This window comes from Camellia sinensis, chromosome 13 (genome assembly GCF_055761805.1).
Source record: "Camellia sinensis isolate YWXY chromosome 13, ASM5576180v1, whole genome shotgun sequence".
In the NCBI taxonomy this organism is placed as follows: domain Eukaryota; kingdom Viridiplantae; phylum Streptophyta; class Magnoliopsida; order Ericales; family Theaceae; genus Camellia; species Camellia sinensis.
In genome coordinates this window covers 151,238,435-151,253,273 of record NC_138973.1, presented here as the reverse complement: position 1 = coordinate 151,253,273, position 14,839 = coordinate 151,238,435, and the positions used below count along the sequence as shown (strand labels likewise).

The 14,839-nt window shown below is 41.9% G+C and overlaps 2 protein-coding genes across 2 annotated transcripts; one reads left to right on the top strand and one right to left on the bottom strand.

The window, feature by feature from the left end:
• Positions 1–4,438: 4,438 nt before the first annotated feature.
• LOC145805784 (uncharacterized) lies at positions 4,439–6,568 on the bottom strand. Its single transcript, XM_082900994.1, has 2 exons — positions 6,498–6,568; positions 4,439–4,922 (listed from the first exon to the last, which is right to left on the bottom strand). Exons 1-2 carry the CDS (start codon positions 6,566–6,568, stop codon positions 4,439–4,441), a joined length of 555 nt encoding a protein of 184 aa, XP_082757120.1.
• A 5,815-nt stretch (positions 6,569–12,383) lies between these two features.
• Positions 12,384–13,660, top strand: LOC145806497 (fatty acid amide hydrolase-like). Its single transcript, XM_082903735.1, has 3 exons — positions 12,384–12,537; positions 13,347–13,459; positions 13,548–13,660. Exons 1-3 carry the CDS (start codon positions 12,491–12,493, stop codon positions 13,625–13,627), a joined length of 240 nt encoding a protein of 79 aa, XP_082759861.1. The 5' UTR covers positions 12,384–12,490; the 3' UTR covers positions 13,628–13,660.
• The last annotated feature ends 1,179 nt before the right edge of the window (positions 13,661–14,839 follow it).

The window sequence follows — 14,839 nt, the reverse complement described above, 5'->3', positions numbered from 1 at the left end:
CCACCAAGTCTGTGGGGCCAAAACTAGGGGCAGCAGCAGAGGCGAGAGTGAAGAAGGTGAAGGAATGGAGGGAGAAGGAGGGTGCCAGATAGGACGAGCTTGTTTAGCCGTCAGCTTTGTTTGCGGCAGGGTTGGGTCCTCAGCCGATCGGTGGAGACCTGGGACTGGTGGAGTTAGAGGCGAGAAGGAAAGCGCAAGAGACTGAGGATATGACCATCCTTGCCAAAGCCAATAAGTTCAAAGAGTCCCAGGAAGACCGACCGCCGAAGCCGATCGCGAGGGAGAGGATCCGACCGCGCCCCAAACCCCTGGAGGAAAAAGACTTAGGTGGATTTGAGCCACAACCACCCCCAGCTGATCCTTTAAATGAGAGAGCCTACAAGGAGATGAAGGTGTGGTGAAGAAGAAGGGGAGAGTGAAGAGGAGCCTGCCTTGAAGAGGATGAAGGAGGCGACGACGGAGCAGACCCCCTAGTGGAGGAGGTAGAGGGGACCCCTGAAATTAGGTTGGAGGGGGCGGCCAAAGAGGCAGAGAGTGGGGCGACTGGCCTTGGGGAGCAGATGCAAAGTGGTGGGGTCGGCGCTGAGCCAAGGGTAGAGCCAAGGGAAGAGCCACAACCGTAGAAGGGTCTGGCACCCCAAGGAGAGGGAGGGAGGCCTGGGTTGAAGACCGCCTTATACCACGTCACTGCGGTGTCTAGGCGAGTGGGAAGGGAAGGGAGAGAGGCCAGGATGGCTGCAGACTGCCTCTTGGCGGTGGTGGAAGACGTAACCGTTCGCTCGGTGGCTGGTTATACTGAGGCTAAGCTGATGAAGGGGTTGTGCTCAGCCTAGATAGAGGCGGCTGCCTTAGCAGGAGCCCTGTTGAATAAGGCGGCGGTGACGAAGGGCGAATTGAGGAGAGAGAGGGAGAGGTTGGGGCAGGTGGAGGCCCAACTTGAAAATTTCAAGAGGGAGAGGAGGCTCAGAAGGTGAAGAAAATGGAGGTGCTGGCGATCATGCAGCGCAACGTTGCCGTTCGAGCCCATGCTGAGCTACTCGCGGTCAAGTTGGAGCTGGAGGACGAATGCCGCAAGGTGGTGTCGCTCGAGTTCCAGCTGGCTAGCGAGCAGAAGAAGCTGGGCGATGCTCAAAATGCCTGGACGGTCGCCACCGAGAGGTTTGAAGAGGCTATGACCAGCAATGAAGAACTGCGCGCCCTGCAGATCAAAGAAAATGATGAAGCAGATCGAAAGATTGCTGGGCTGCAGAAGAAGCTGGAAGATTAGCGTGCTAGAGCAATGGAGGAGAAGGCGAGGTTGGAGAAGGAGTTGGAGGAAGAAAAAACTAAGGCATCTGAAAGGGCAGCATACCCTGATCTGTACGTCGCAGCAGTAGAGCAATTTAAGGTGTCTGCTGACTTTCAGATGGCCATCGATGCTGCTATTGCCAGCAACTTGGCGAGAGAGGGGGCTGGGGGGGCTGGTCTGTCGGGGACGACTGCTGGGAGCAGGAGTGAAGACGAAGTGATCCAGAGCTTCCAGCAGTCGGACTTCTACAAACACGAAATGGCTGAATTCTGGGACAGTGGCTGGAAGATGTTCAAGCGTAAAGCAGAAGAGCTGTTCCAAGACATAGACTTCAGCAGCGTTAGAATAGACGAAGACGACGTGGCTCAGACCCCCTTAGATGAGGGCATTGAAGAGGAAGATCTCGCCTCAAGTGAAGAAGAGGAGTGAGTGGAGTGGAGAAAATATGTACTTAGAGTTTCGGTTTTTTTTTTTTTTTTTTGGAATGGTTGTAATAAACTTGTGTGCAAGTTTGTGAATAAATATAATTTTGAGTCGTGTTTTCATGCTATTGCTTTTGTTTGTGCTTCTGAAATGAATGAGAATGGTAACTTGTATAAAGCTTGTGTATAAATCATTGTGAAGTGCAAAATGTAAGGAAAACTCAATGTAAAGTGAAGTTTAAAACGTAAGGTAACCTCAATGCAGAGTGACTGTAAGGAAAACTCAATGTAGAGTGAAGTTTAACTTGTAAGAGTGTTAAAGATGCGAAGTTTGTGAATCCCAACCCAGTAAGGAACCAGTCTGATTTGGAAAACGTTGGACTCGAATTTGATAAGAAAAATTCAATGCAGAGTGAATGTGAGAAAAACTCAATGCAGAGTGAAGTTTAACTTGTAAGAGTGTTAAAGATGCGAAGTTTGTGAATCCCAACCCAACAAGGAAACGGTCTGATTTGGAAAACGTTGGACTGGAATTTGACTAAGTATGGCCATTATGCTTACGATCATGAAGCTGGGGCTTGAAGTAACTCAGTCTGGTGGAGCGCGTATGGCCGCTATGCTTATGATCATGAAGTTGCAATGGTGGCTCAGACTGGCTGAGGCTTGAAGTAACTCGGTTTGGATGTGCTTTTCATGTTCAGTCTGGCTGAGACTTTAAGTGACTCGGTCTAGCCGAGCTCTTAATGCTCGGTCTGGCTGAGGCTTTTTGTGCTCGGTCTGGCTGAGGCTTTTTGTGCTCGGTCTGGCTGAGGCTTTTTGTGCTCAGTCTGGCTGAGGCTTTTAGTGACTCGATCTGGTCGAGCTCTTAATGCTCAGTCTGGCTGAGGCTTTTTGTGCTCAGTCTGGCTGAGGCTTTTAGTGACTCGGTCTGGCCGAGCTCTTCATGCTTAGTCTGACTGAGGCTTGTTGTGCTCAGTCTGGCTGAGGCTTTTAGTGACTCGGTCTGGCCGAGCTTTTCATGCTTAGTCTGACTGAGGCTTGTTGTGCTCAGTCTAGCTGAGGCTTTTAGTTACTCAGTCTGGCCAAGCTCTTCATGCTCAGCCTGGCTGAGGCTTGTTGTACTCAGTCTAGCTGAGGCTTTTAGTGACTCGGTCTGGCCGAGCTCTTCATGCTCAGTCTGGTTGAGGCTTTTTGTGCTCAGTCTGGCTGAGGCTTTAAGTGATTCGGTCTGGTCGAGCTCTTCATGTTCAGTCTGGCTGATGCTTGTTATGCTCAGTCTAGCTGAGACTTTTAGTGACTCGGTCTGGCCGAGCTCTTCATATTAAATCTGGCTGAGGCTTTTTGTGCTCAGTCTGGCTGAGGCTTTAAGTGACTTAGTCTGGCCGAGCTCTTCATGCTCAGTCTGGCTGAGGCTTTTTGTTGCTCAGTCTGGCTGAGGCTGCAATCAAAGCGTTATTGGAATACCACAGATAACTGAGATACAAGCTTGCTGTCATACAAAGTGTAGCCCATTGGATCATAATTTACACCATGAGAAGAAAATGAGAACATTCAAGTGTGCAGATTGTCAAAAAGAACATACAGCAATTGGACAATACAAAAGTACAACTTTTATTGAAAATAGCGCTTCAAATACTCAGTGTTCCAAGGATGGGGGAGGTCTCGACCTTCCATGTCCTGAAGTCGGTAAGTGCCCGGACGTGGTCTGGCTTTCACAACGTGAGGTCCCTCCCACTTGGCTGCCAGTTTTCCCTCAGTCAGATTTTTGGTGGCAAGAGTTACTTCTCGCAAAACAAGGTCCCCCACGGCGAATTCCCTAGGTCTGACTTTGCGATTGTAGTGTGTTCTCATTTTCTATTGGTATGAGGCCTGTCTGACAGTGGTGGTTTCTCGGAGTTCTTCGATCAGATATAGGTCTGCCCGACGCAACTCTTCGGTTAGTTCTGGATTCGGGTGTAAAACCCTGGGGTTGGCAGACCGACTTCCACTGTGATGACCGCCTCAGCGCCGTATGTTAGGCGAAAGGGAGTCTCCCCAGTGGGAGTCCGAGCGGTGGTGCGGTAAGCCTAGAGTACATTGGGTAATTCCTCAGCCCAAAGTCCCTTAGCTCTTCCAGCTTGGTTTTGATGATCTTCAGGAGAGAACGGTTGGTGACCTCGACTTGGCCATTGGCTTGGGGATGACCTGGGGAAGAGAAACATGGCTGGATTTGGAGTTCTGCATAGAATTTCCTGAACTCGGCGTTGTCGAATTGTTTGCCGTTGTCGGAGACGATGGCTTGAGGGATGCCGAACTTGCATACGATTGACTGGCAGATAAATCGGGTTATGTTCCACTCAGTAATAGTAGCAAGGGGTTCTGCTTCCACCCATTTAGTGAAGTAGTCGATGGCGACAATTGCGAATTTGGTTTGGCCGCGGCCAGTGGGCAATGGGCCAACCAGGTCGATCCCCCATTTGGCGAATGGGTAGGAGCTGCAAAGCGTGATCAATTTTGTAGGAGGAGCATTGAGGATGTTGGCAAAACGTTGGCACTTATCACATTTGAGCACGAAGTCTGTCGCATCCTGATTAAGAGTAGGCTAGAAATAACCAGTGCGAAGTATTTTGTGGGCTAGAGACCGGGCGCCCGAATGATTACCACAGATACCCTCATGGATTTCTCTCATCACGTAGGTGACTTGAGCAGGATTGAGGCATCTGAGGTATGGGCATGAAAAACCACGTTTCTATAAGAGGTCGCCGACAAGAATGTAGTTGGACGACCGGGCCCTGACTTTGGCGGTCTGCTGTTTGTCGTCTAGAAGTTCCCCCGTTGTCAGATACAGAAAGATGTCTGCCGCCCATGGGATAGGTTCATCTTGGAGGAAGTGGACTTCCTGCAGGTTGGGGGAGATGGCCAAGTGGGACAGGTATTCGAGGCGGACACCGTGGTTGAGGTCTGACTGGTCTGCAGAAGCCAATTGGGCCATCTCATCTACCTTGGAGTTTTCAGCCTGAGAGATGTGTTTGATATGGAAGGTATTGAAGAGGCGAGCAAGGGGGAGAGCAATATCCCTATATGCCCGCATGGTGTCCTCCTTGGCGTCGAATTCTTTCATAATTTGCCTGACGATAAGCTGGGAATCGCTGAACACCTGGATGTAGCTGACACCGATGTCTCTGGCTAGGCGGAGACCTACTATTAGTGCCTCGTGTTCGGCCTCATTATTGCTTGCATCGAACAGGAAGCGGAGAGCACATTTAAAATAACCACTGCCAGGGGCGGTGAGGATGAAACCAGCCCCACTGCCTTCTTTGCGGGATGATCCGTCGACGTTGAAGGTCCAAGAATAGGGGTCTTCTGGCTCGGTAGGGTTTGGTGGGAGTGGAGGAGTTGTGGCTGGGGTGAGGTTAATGAATTCCAGGATGAAGTCGGCAACAGCCTGTCCCTTAATTGCTATCCGAGGCCGGTAGGAGATATTAAACTGACTGAGTTCGACCGACCATTGCATAAGCCTGCCGGAAAGCTCTGGTTGTTGCATTATCTTCTTCAACAGTTGGTCAGTGAGGACCACTATGGAATGGGCTTGGAAGTAAGGGCGGAGTCGTCTGGAAGCGGTGACCAAGGCCAAGGACATTTTTTCTAACAATGGGTAGTTTTGTTCCGCCCCCGAAGAGCCTGACTGATGTAGTAAATCGGTTGCTGGACAGAGCTATCTTCCTTGACGAGTGCTGCACTGACTGCAGTGTGTGACACGGCTAGATAGAGGAAGAGGGGTTTGCCCGTGATGGCTTGAGAAAGTAAGGGGGGTTAGCCATTCACTGTTTCAACTGTTGAAAGGCCTCTTCAGATTCTGCCGTCCATTCAAAAGTTTGCCGAAGGACTTTGAAGAAGGGGAGGCACTTATCCGTTGCTCGGGAAATGAAGCGGTTGAGGGCGGCCAATCGGCCAGTAAGCATCTGAACCTCCTTGACCGTTCTGGGTGACTGCATTTCGATTAAGGCCTTGATCTTTTCGGGGTTAGCCTCGATGCCCCGCTGACTAACCATGAATCCCAAGAACTTCCCAGATCCTACGCCGAAGGCACATTTTTCCGGATTGAGCTTCATCTGGTACTTTCGTGGGGTGGTGAAGGTTTCTCGCAGGTCGGCCAGGTGATCGGTGGAGAGCTTGCTCTTGACTAGCATGTCATCGACATATACTTCCATGTTTCGGCCTATCTGATGATGGAAGACGACATTGACCAACCGTTGGTAAGTGGCCTCGGCATTCTTCAACCCAAATGGCATCACACGGTAATCGTAGGTGCCTCGGTCGGTGATGAAGGAGGTGTGCTCCTGGTCAGATGGGTGCATCAAGATTTGGTTGTATCCAGAGAAGGCATCCATGAAATGGAGCATTTGTATCCAGAGAACGCATCCCCGTTCCCCATTGGACTTTTGTGCAGGTTCCCCTGTGAGCTTGCTCTTGACCAGCATTTGATGACCTGCCTCGGCATTCTTCAACCCAACTGATGATACAGTTCGTTCTGGGTGGAACGGGTCGGATTGATCCATGCTCCTCAAGCCTATGTCCGAATGACCAAGCCCACAGGAGAACCTGCACAAAAGTCCAATGGGGAATGGGGAGTCTCCGGCGAACCCTCCAACGAGGAAGTTAGGAAGAGAAGTGGATTGTAGAGATAGACTAGAGATAGAAAAGCTTAACCTTCTTCTTGTCTTCAACGTCTGCTTATATCCTCTGGTGATCATTTCGTTGTCCCTTCCGACCTATCACCTTGGCCGAAAGTCTATGCTGTAGCTTACCTTGTTGAGGGTGAGGGCGTGCTGTCCCGATGGAGAGTGGTTATCACAATAAATGCTGTAAGGGGCCTCATTAATGGCGATGTGCCGTGGCAATAACTTTGCAAATCTTTGTCGATCTTTGTCTGCTGATGTGGCTTGCCCTTCTCTCGCCACGTGTCTTGATGTCATTGGTTCCTATTGCTATGTGGGGTTTCAGCAGTGCTGGGTTTCATTAATTGGATTATGTATTGGGCCCTAAGTGGTGGGCCTGGGTTGTTCATAATGGACTGTAGCCTTTATGGGCCTACCTATGTCAATATGCATGTATATATATTATGATCACTGTATATATGTTTCGAACAAAAATTACATGCATAAAAATAACATGAAAACACACAAGATGTCTTTGATACCAATGTAGAAAAACTAATACGCACCAGAAAAAATGAATTCAGGCATACATTTAATGCTGAAAACAAATTTATGGATAATACAGGTGAATCATATTTTTCAAATGATGAACTAGAAGCTTTCCCAGTGATAGAGTAGAACTACTAGAAAAGTACCCACACTATTCACAGTACTAATGCTTTAATTGTTCTCTAATGGAAGAAAGAGAGAGAAAGTTGGAGAGATTTTTCAGATCCCCAAATTACATAATGCGTATCTATAATATAGATACAATATGCATATCTATAATATAGATGCAAGAGCTCTAACCACCCACAATTCTATCTCTTTATAAGATGAGATAGTGCGTTATCCACACAAATCTCTAGGATAAACTCAAATTAGCTGGATTGTGGATTACGCCACCATGAACGTTCAAACTTGGGTCTGAAACTACCCGATTTCCAATAGTCACCATAAACCACATACGATGAGTGGTGAAAATGATTAGAAGTAGTGGAGCTATATGCTATTCTATGGCGAGGGGGTGGACAATGCTAAATGAATGGATGTTTAAAATTCATGGTGATAGCTAGTGGTTGTATAGGATGGTAGTTGTAGGGAAAAAAAATTTGTAGGTGGTGGCAGAAAATGGGGGCACTGTTAACAATATGGGGGTATATATAGAAAAATTGGATTTAAGAAAAAAAAAATGGTGGGTACAGAAAGAAAATGCGTGGAGTGAAGTAGAGAGACACTACAAGAAATAAGGGTTTTCACGACGTTTTTTTAACGGCGTTTTCTTAAACGTCATTTTAATTAACATTTAGCGACGTTTTAAAAACGTCGTATGTTTAGTGAATTAAAACGACACCGTATTATGGTCAAAGGCGTTTGAAAACGCCTCCAAATGCGGTATGTCACACGCGCCTATTTTGAATATGAGAGTAAAGCCTTTGTAAACCCTCAGTCTTCAGACATAAACATTGAATCCTCGCGTCGCCTCTCTCTCAATCCTCTCTAAACCCTTATTTTTGAATCTCACATTCAAATCTCACAGATTCATTGATTTCGAAGTTCCACCTCCACCACAATCTGCACCAGCCAGGTAGCGAGATTCACCGATTCACTGATTTCACAGATTCACCGATTCAAATCTCGCAGATTCACCGGTTTCAGATCGATCTGCACCGCCACCGCGATTTCGATTCAGATCGGTCTGCACTGTCACCCGATTTCGATTCTCTCTCTAGATTTCTCTCTCAGAGATTCATCTTTGATTTCATCTTAAAGCGATTTCGATTTCTCTCTCTCTCGATTTCAAAGCTCCACCGCCACCACCATCTATGCAAGCTTCCATGGCTTAGCACCTCATCTCCTTATCTCTTCCACTTTGTATATACATATACATATATGTATATTTATCGATTCTCTCATGTACATACACGTATTTCTATAGACACCGATCGATAATGGAGCAGAGCTTCTTCGATTTGATCTATTTTCTACACTGCCCAGCTCCCGAATGGGTAAAAAGTTATTGATGGAATTTTAGGCAAAATATGTTCCTAATATGGTTATATTTAGGCTTTGTTTCACAGGAGGAAAGGAAGTTCATAAAACAACAATGTGCTGCATGCAAAATTTGGCAAAAGCTTTCTCAAGCTATGAGTTGGAAGTACTGGTACAGACAACATGCACATCCCTCCATTTAGAAGCATCTATATAGTTTACAGTATTTTTTCAGACCAAAACTGATGAGTTTATTGACCTTTGGTCCCTGACCCTTTGTTTTTATTTCAGGTTAAGCGGGAAGGGCTGCTTCAATATGCTCAAGGTGCTATTGCAGGGCTGAAACTAAATTCTGATATTGCAAGGTTGTTAACATTTATTGTCTGTTGTGTGAGTTGGGTGTTAAAGTGTCATTGTTTTTCCTTTTAGAATGAAGTTCACATATATTTGTCTTAGATTCAATATGTAAGTGTCAACGTGCATGTGCCCATATCTATTGAGGCGTGTTCCTGTGTCTACCAAGGGGGCAGTTCTCCTATATGCTTTGACTATACTAATGTTGTCCTTGTAATTCGTAACTTATTAGTTTTTTGTTGTACTTATTGAAATGTTGAATTTTTTGAGTTAGCTGGGAGCATGTTGCATTTGGAGTCGTTGAGCAACTTTTTGCTCAAGTACATAAATTTTGGTATTTTGTTTTGTTTGTCGTTCTGGCCTTATAGTTTGTAAGTTAGTTTATTCAAGGGTTTTAACATTGGCTAATCAACTTGCTTTGGTGTAATGATTCTGAATGAATTACTATAACTGAGTGAGTTTATCTTTAGTTTGTTCTTTGGAAAGCTTCTTCAGTTTTAGTGTGACACTTGTGGGAAAAGCTCATTCATTGTTTGCTTGACTTATCAATTTGCTTGAGTATACATGAGTAGTTGCTATACATGAAGACATTGTTGTAATGCTTGATTATTTATCAGGTTCAACTATTATTAATAGAATTGGTCTATGATATCTAATGAGAAAAACAGAAGAAACTGTTCTAGCATATTGATTAATATGGTTGGCTTGTTTTTCTGTGTTTTAGCAATACGGACCATTGACTTTGAGTCTTTGAGAGGTATGAGTTTGATCATCTCCCTTGTCGGCTTCCAGACAGTTCAACTTATGGGCAAATTACTACTCTACTCAAGATTCAGCCAAAAAAAATTTAAAAATTTTCTTTTTGGGACATGCAGCAATTGTTTAAAGCCTTTAAGACCTATACTTCATTTAATGTTAGGTCTTGGATCTCAAAAAAATTGAGCTGTTACTTCTTCCCTAATGCTTAATAAGGAGTAAAAGAGTAATTCAAAAACACTAATTAGCGTACCAACTAACACACTAATTAAAAGAAGGGCAGGACATACTAACTTCCCCTATGCTAATTTCTTTTTGAAGAAATGAACATGAAAGGTTAACAAGATTACATAAATACTTTGTTTTATATTTCATAAGCATGTCTCCGAATTTATTTTGTAATTGGATATGATGTAGGGGTGTGACGCATCAATTCTCCTTGATGGTCCAAATTCAGAGAAAACAGCACCACAAAATTTTGTTACTTTATGATTGGCATTGTAATCCAAAATTTTGCTTTGGTTAATTATGTTGATTTCACAGTAGGATGTCATCTACTCCATGTTGAATTGCTTTGCTGAATAGTTTGATGTTTATGCTACATAAATAGAAAGTTTCATTTTCAAGATTTCATAGAAATCATTTACATGAAGCTAATATAAACATGATGGAAAATTTAGAGTTATATTTTATATTTGAATATGTAGTTTGAATGGGAGGCATTTATTCTTATTCAAAGTCCAAACCATAATATAGGGAGTGATATTAATTATACTAACCATTTACTCTTCTCAAAGTGATTGAATAGTTGGAAACAAAAATGCATAAAATGAAAATTTATTGAGAACATGGGAACAAAAATGCATAGAATGAAAATTTGCTTATGGAATCTTGACTTTGGAGCAGTTTCTTGACCGCCTGGTGGATCTGCCACTGCTTTGCAATCATATTTTGCAAATATCTCATTTACATGGTACTCATGTAGAGCTTATTGCATTTATAGAGCATACTCTGGCTAGAATATCATCAAGCCACTTGATATCAAATGGAGGCAGCAGTTCTTTTACTGATCCCCACAGTGGTTCTATTCCCACTACAGTGGAGATGGTGGAGGTATAAAATTAGTTTCTTCTATTGACTCATGCAATGTATTTAGACCCCATAAACACCAATCAGTTTGATAAATTTATTTCTTGTTGGATTGACTTTAGTTGAACTATTATTGTGTTGGATATTTTTTGTTAGAATGGAATGTTATTTTAAAGCCCTAACATGCTTCAATCTTCTTCAAGATCCCTTCTTGTTCTCCGCCTTCTTTTCTTGTCGCCAGTAGTGCTAGAAGCCATAGCTGGCTTCAATAAAAGAGCCTTGTTCTTTTAATTTATTATGATGTTCTATAAAATTGTTATGGTATTATGAAGAATGGATGTACTTGCAATTATCTTACTAGTCAAATAGGGTTACAAGAAAATTCAACCTGATCTTCTTAAATTCTTATGTAAAAGACATATAAGATAACTGAGAAAAAGAAAACACACACACACACAACATATATATCTCTGTATCTTCATGTACAGCCATGTCCTTTGTAGATTGAGTTGAGGTGGCCAGTCATTGCAAATAAGACCAATGACTACACCAATAAGTAGGGTTGTCGTCATACTCCCTATCAATAATTTGTTTCCAATCAAGCTGTTAATTTTTCTTGAAATACATTTTAGGATTGGGGAATTCTTGAGCATGTAGAAGATTAAATGATCTTTAAAGTGCTGCTTTGTATTTGTGCTATTAGTTGGAGTTTGCCATGCCGTACCAAGTTGTTTTCAGTGACCCCATTTTCTGTGTATAGTTTTTTGCCTCGGATATGTCTGGTTGCATGTATTCTTACTTTTAGAAGATAGTGCCTCTGTGTTCTGTATTCTCATTTTTTGTGCTTGAGCTGCTTTAGTTTATTAAGCGAAGCATTCTCTAGCGGTTCGTGTTTTTGTTTTTATTTTTTGTTTTTATTACATTAGATGCTTGATTCCTTGTGGCAGTTAGTGGGACCTAGGTCCTCACAGCATGGGAAGCAACTCTCTTCTTCCCTCCCGGTGCAACAAATACACCAAGGTTTACTCGGTGACAGGCATAAAGCACATTCCACTTTAGGCATTTTCCCAAAACCAATTTCACCCCCTGGGAATTCTTCAAATGTTTCCTTGAGTGATATTCCTAATCCTCAAAAGGTATTACATTGTATTTTATTTTTTATGAATAAGTACGGAACTGTATCAGATGGACACCAAGGGGGTGTCACCCCTGTACAGCAAAAGAAAAAAAAATTAATTAGACACAAGAACCCCAAAACTAAATCCCTTCCCTAAAATGTAACTCCTATAATATCTACCAAAAAATAAAAAGTCTCCTCCAAAAATGAATAAATCAGATTGAAGTAAGCTTTATAGACGTCTGTACATCCTTAGAAGGCATTGTATGTATTGTTTTCAATAAAATTATTCTTTTATTGGTTTTATTTATTTATTTTAATTTACACATCTAAGATGTTCTTTGCCTCCAGTTGTCTCTCGGTCTTTACAAATGATCTCATCACAGAATGCAACTGGCGTTCCAGCAGCTGTATTATCTTCTTCTTCCGGGTTTCTACATTTTTCCAGGGCAATTACTTCGAGTAAGTTATTTTATCATGCTTGCCATTTTCGATATTAAATCCTCATTTGTGCTCAAAACACAATTGAAGCACTTTTCATTTATCAACAAGAAAAGAAAACAAGTGTTGCAATTCTTTGTAATAATAGTCTCTCTTATTCTGTGTGCATTGTAGGTTTACTCAAGCTCTCTCTATTGAAAATGAAGTTTTCTTACTCAATTTACAAATGTAGCTCAGTATTCTATGACAAACAGGTGCAACGACGTGGTTTCATGAGGTGCGACCTATTAAAAAAGATGCAGTTTCTGTATCAAGGTTACGTAGCTGTGGTGTTATTTTTGTTGGAAAGGCAAATATGCATGAAATGGGTCTAGGAACAACAGGAAATAATGCAAACTATGGGTAAGATTCCATGTAGTAGCTATGTAAACAAAGAGATAAATATGATTTCAGTGTTCGACATGCATGCATGACAAGGTGACTGCAGAGATTGTTGAATGGAGAAATAAGACTGTTATATTCAGCGTATTACCTGCTGGTAGCGCGTTAGCTTTACAAAGGCTACTTAATTTATAACGTATCTTGCATCTTAGAATTATATTTGATTTATTTATCTGCTTAAAATTGCTTTATACCCCGATGTTTAAGTCTTTGCAATGTTCTTAGAATTATTTAAATGGACCCCACATAACAATGGTGCTTCATATATTGAACATGTTAGATTTTTAGTTTGGAGAAATATCTCAGCATATTGCCTTTTGTTTGCACGTTATTCTTGGAAAACTTATATTATCAAATGTCTTGCGTCCAATTATTATTTATATGATTTATTGGTTATCCACTTTTGCATATATGCTAACCTCATGAGCCACATAAGTTATAACTTAAGTGATTTTTTTTGACAGAATAAATATATTGTTTGGACATAAATGGCCAAGATTATGTTTATCTTATATAATTTGAACCACGGTTGGCTTAGTTCCTGATTTTTTGTTTCCAATTAAATGAACCTATTATTAATAAAAGTGATTCATTGGCTTTAGATCTTGCTTACATGAACTTAAATCGTCTCACATTATAGTTTTTTATTTATTTATTATTTTTAAGAACATGATTTATCCATTCACCTTTTTATCTCCATCACTTCTTTCATTGACTTCTAAATTGCTATCATTGACAAATATCTTTCACAAATCTGCTCATAATGACAGAACAACAAGAAACCCACATGATCCAAAAAGGTATACAGGTGGATCTTCCTCAGGCCCAGCAGCAATTGTAGCTTCTGGGCTTTGTTCAGCTGCACTAGGAACAGATGGTGGAGGTTGTACAAATTTGTCATCTTGTCTTCAACTGATTCTCTTTATTTTTCAAGACAATTATTGATATTGCTTTATTAATGCAAAATACAGGTTCAGTTCGTATTCCTTCTTTCCTTTGTGGTGTAGTGGGCTTGAAAACAACATATGGTCGGACTGACATGAAAGGGTAAAATCTTGGAATTATATGATGTCCAGTGTCTTACATAGTTTATAAACAAAAGCAATGAAAAGTTTATAAACACCATAGTTTTCTACTAGAATTTTTATAGGTACATGGCATGCTATATATGCACCATTGCTGCTTAGAATATTAGGTTGATAAAGTTGGTTATGGGTGTTTCACATTTCACAATGTTAAGTATATAGTTTATATCAAAGTCAAAACTGTTTTTGGATAAAGTTGGTTATGGGTGTTTCACAATTTTTATTTCACATTTCGTTTTTTTGTCATTTATTTTTGCAACCAATCTAAATGTGACTGAATGATCACATATGTTCTTTGGCAGGATGTTAGTGCTTCCCTTTCCAAAAAGTACCCCCAGTTGTACAAGGAGGGAATAAGAAATACCTTCTTCAAATGGAGAGTTGTGGTGACCTTGGCTTTGTTTTCATTTACCAATCATTAGTCATATACAATTTTGTGATCACTTCCGGTTCTAACAGTGTTGATTCGAATGGCAAGATGTTTGGCCTTTGGGATGTCAGCAAAAATGTAAACCATGTTTGTAATAACTGTTAATTTGCGGCTTCTTCTGATGTGCAACACGATTATAAGGCGGCATCAAATAATTGTTGGAGGAAGCATTGTAACATGGTTTATATTATGTGGATAAAATGGAATTAAACAATTTGGGTTAATGAGCTGGGTGTTATTTATATTTGGAATGATCTATATTTTTTTAGTTCAATCAAATAAAATTAGCCTAATTTCAAAAAAAAAAAAAAAAGAGGATATGACGGCGTTTTTACGAACGCCTCTTACACCCTACATACTAACGGTCAAATTTATGCAAGAAGATATGACGGCGTTTTTCCAAAAACGTCGCTAAATGCCGCCAATGACGTCAGCATGAGTTTAGTAGGACATTTCGCGGCGTTTTTAAAAACGCCGCCTATATTAATATCACGACGTTTTTAAAACGTCATAAAGTTATAGCGACGGCCGCGTCCTCGGCGTTCGGGGCTAAGCGTCACAAAAAGAATTGGCGGCGTTTTTGACACTTACAGTGGCGTTTTTTAAACGCCACTAAAAGTTAAAATTCCTGCAGTGAGAGTATTTAATCATGTTACCTCTAAACAACTAAGTTTAGTGAAATGACAAAAATGGCCTTTAACTGTTTTACTAGTGGTAATTCGATGAAGAGTCAAAAATTGCCCCGCAA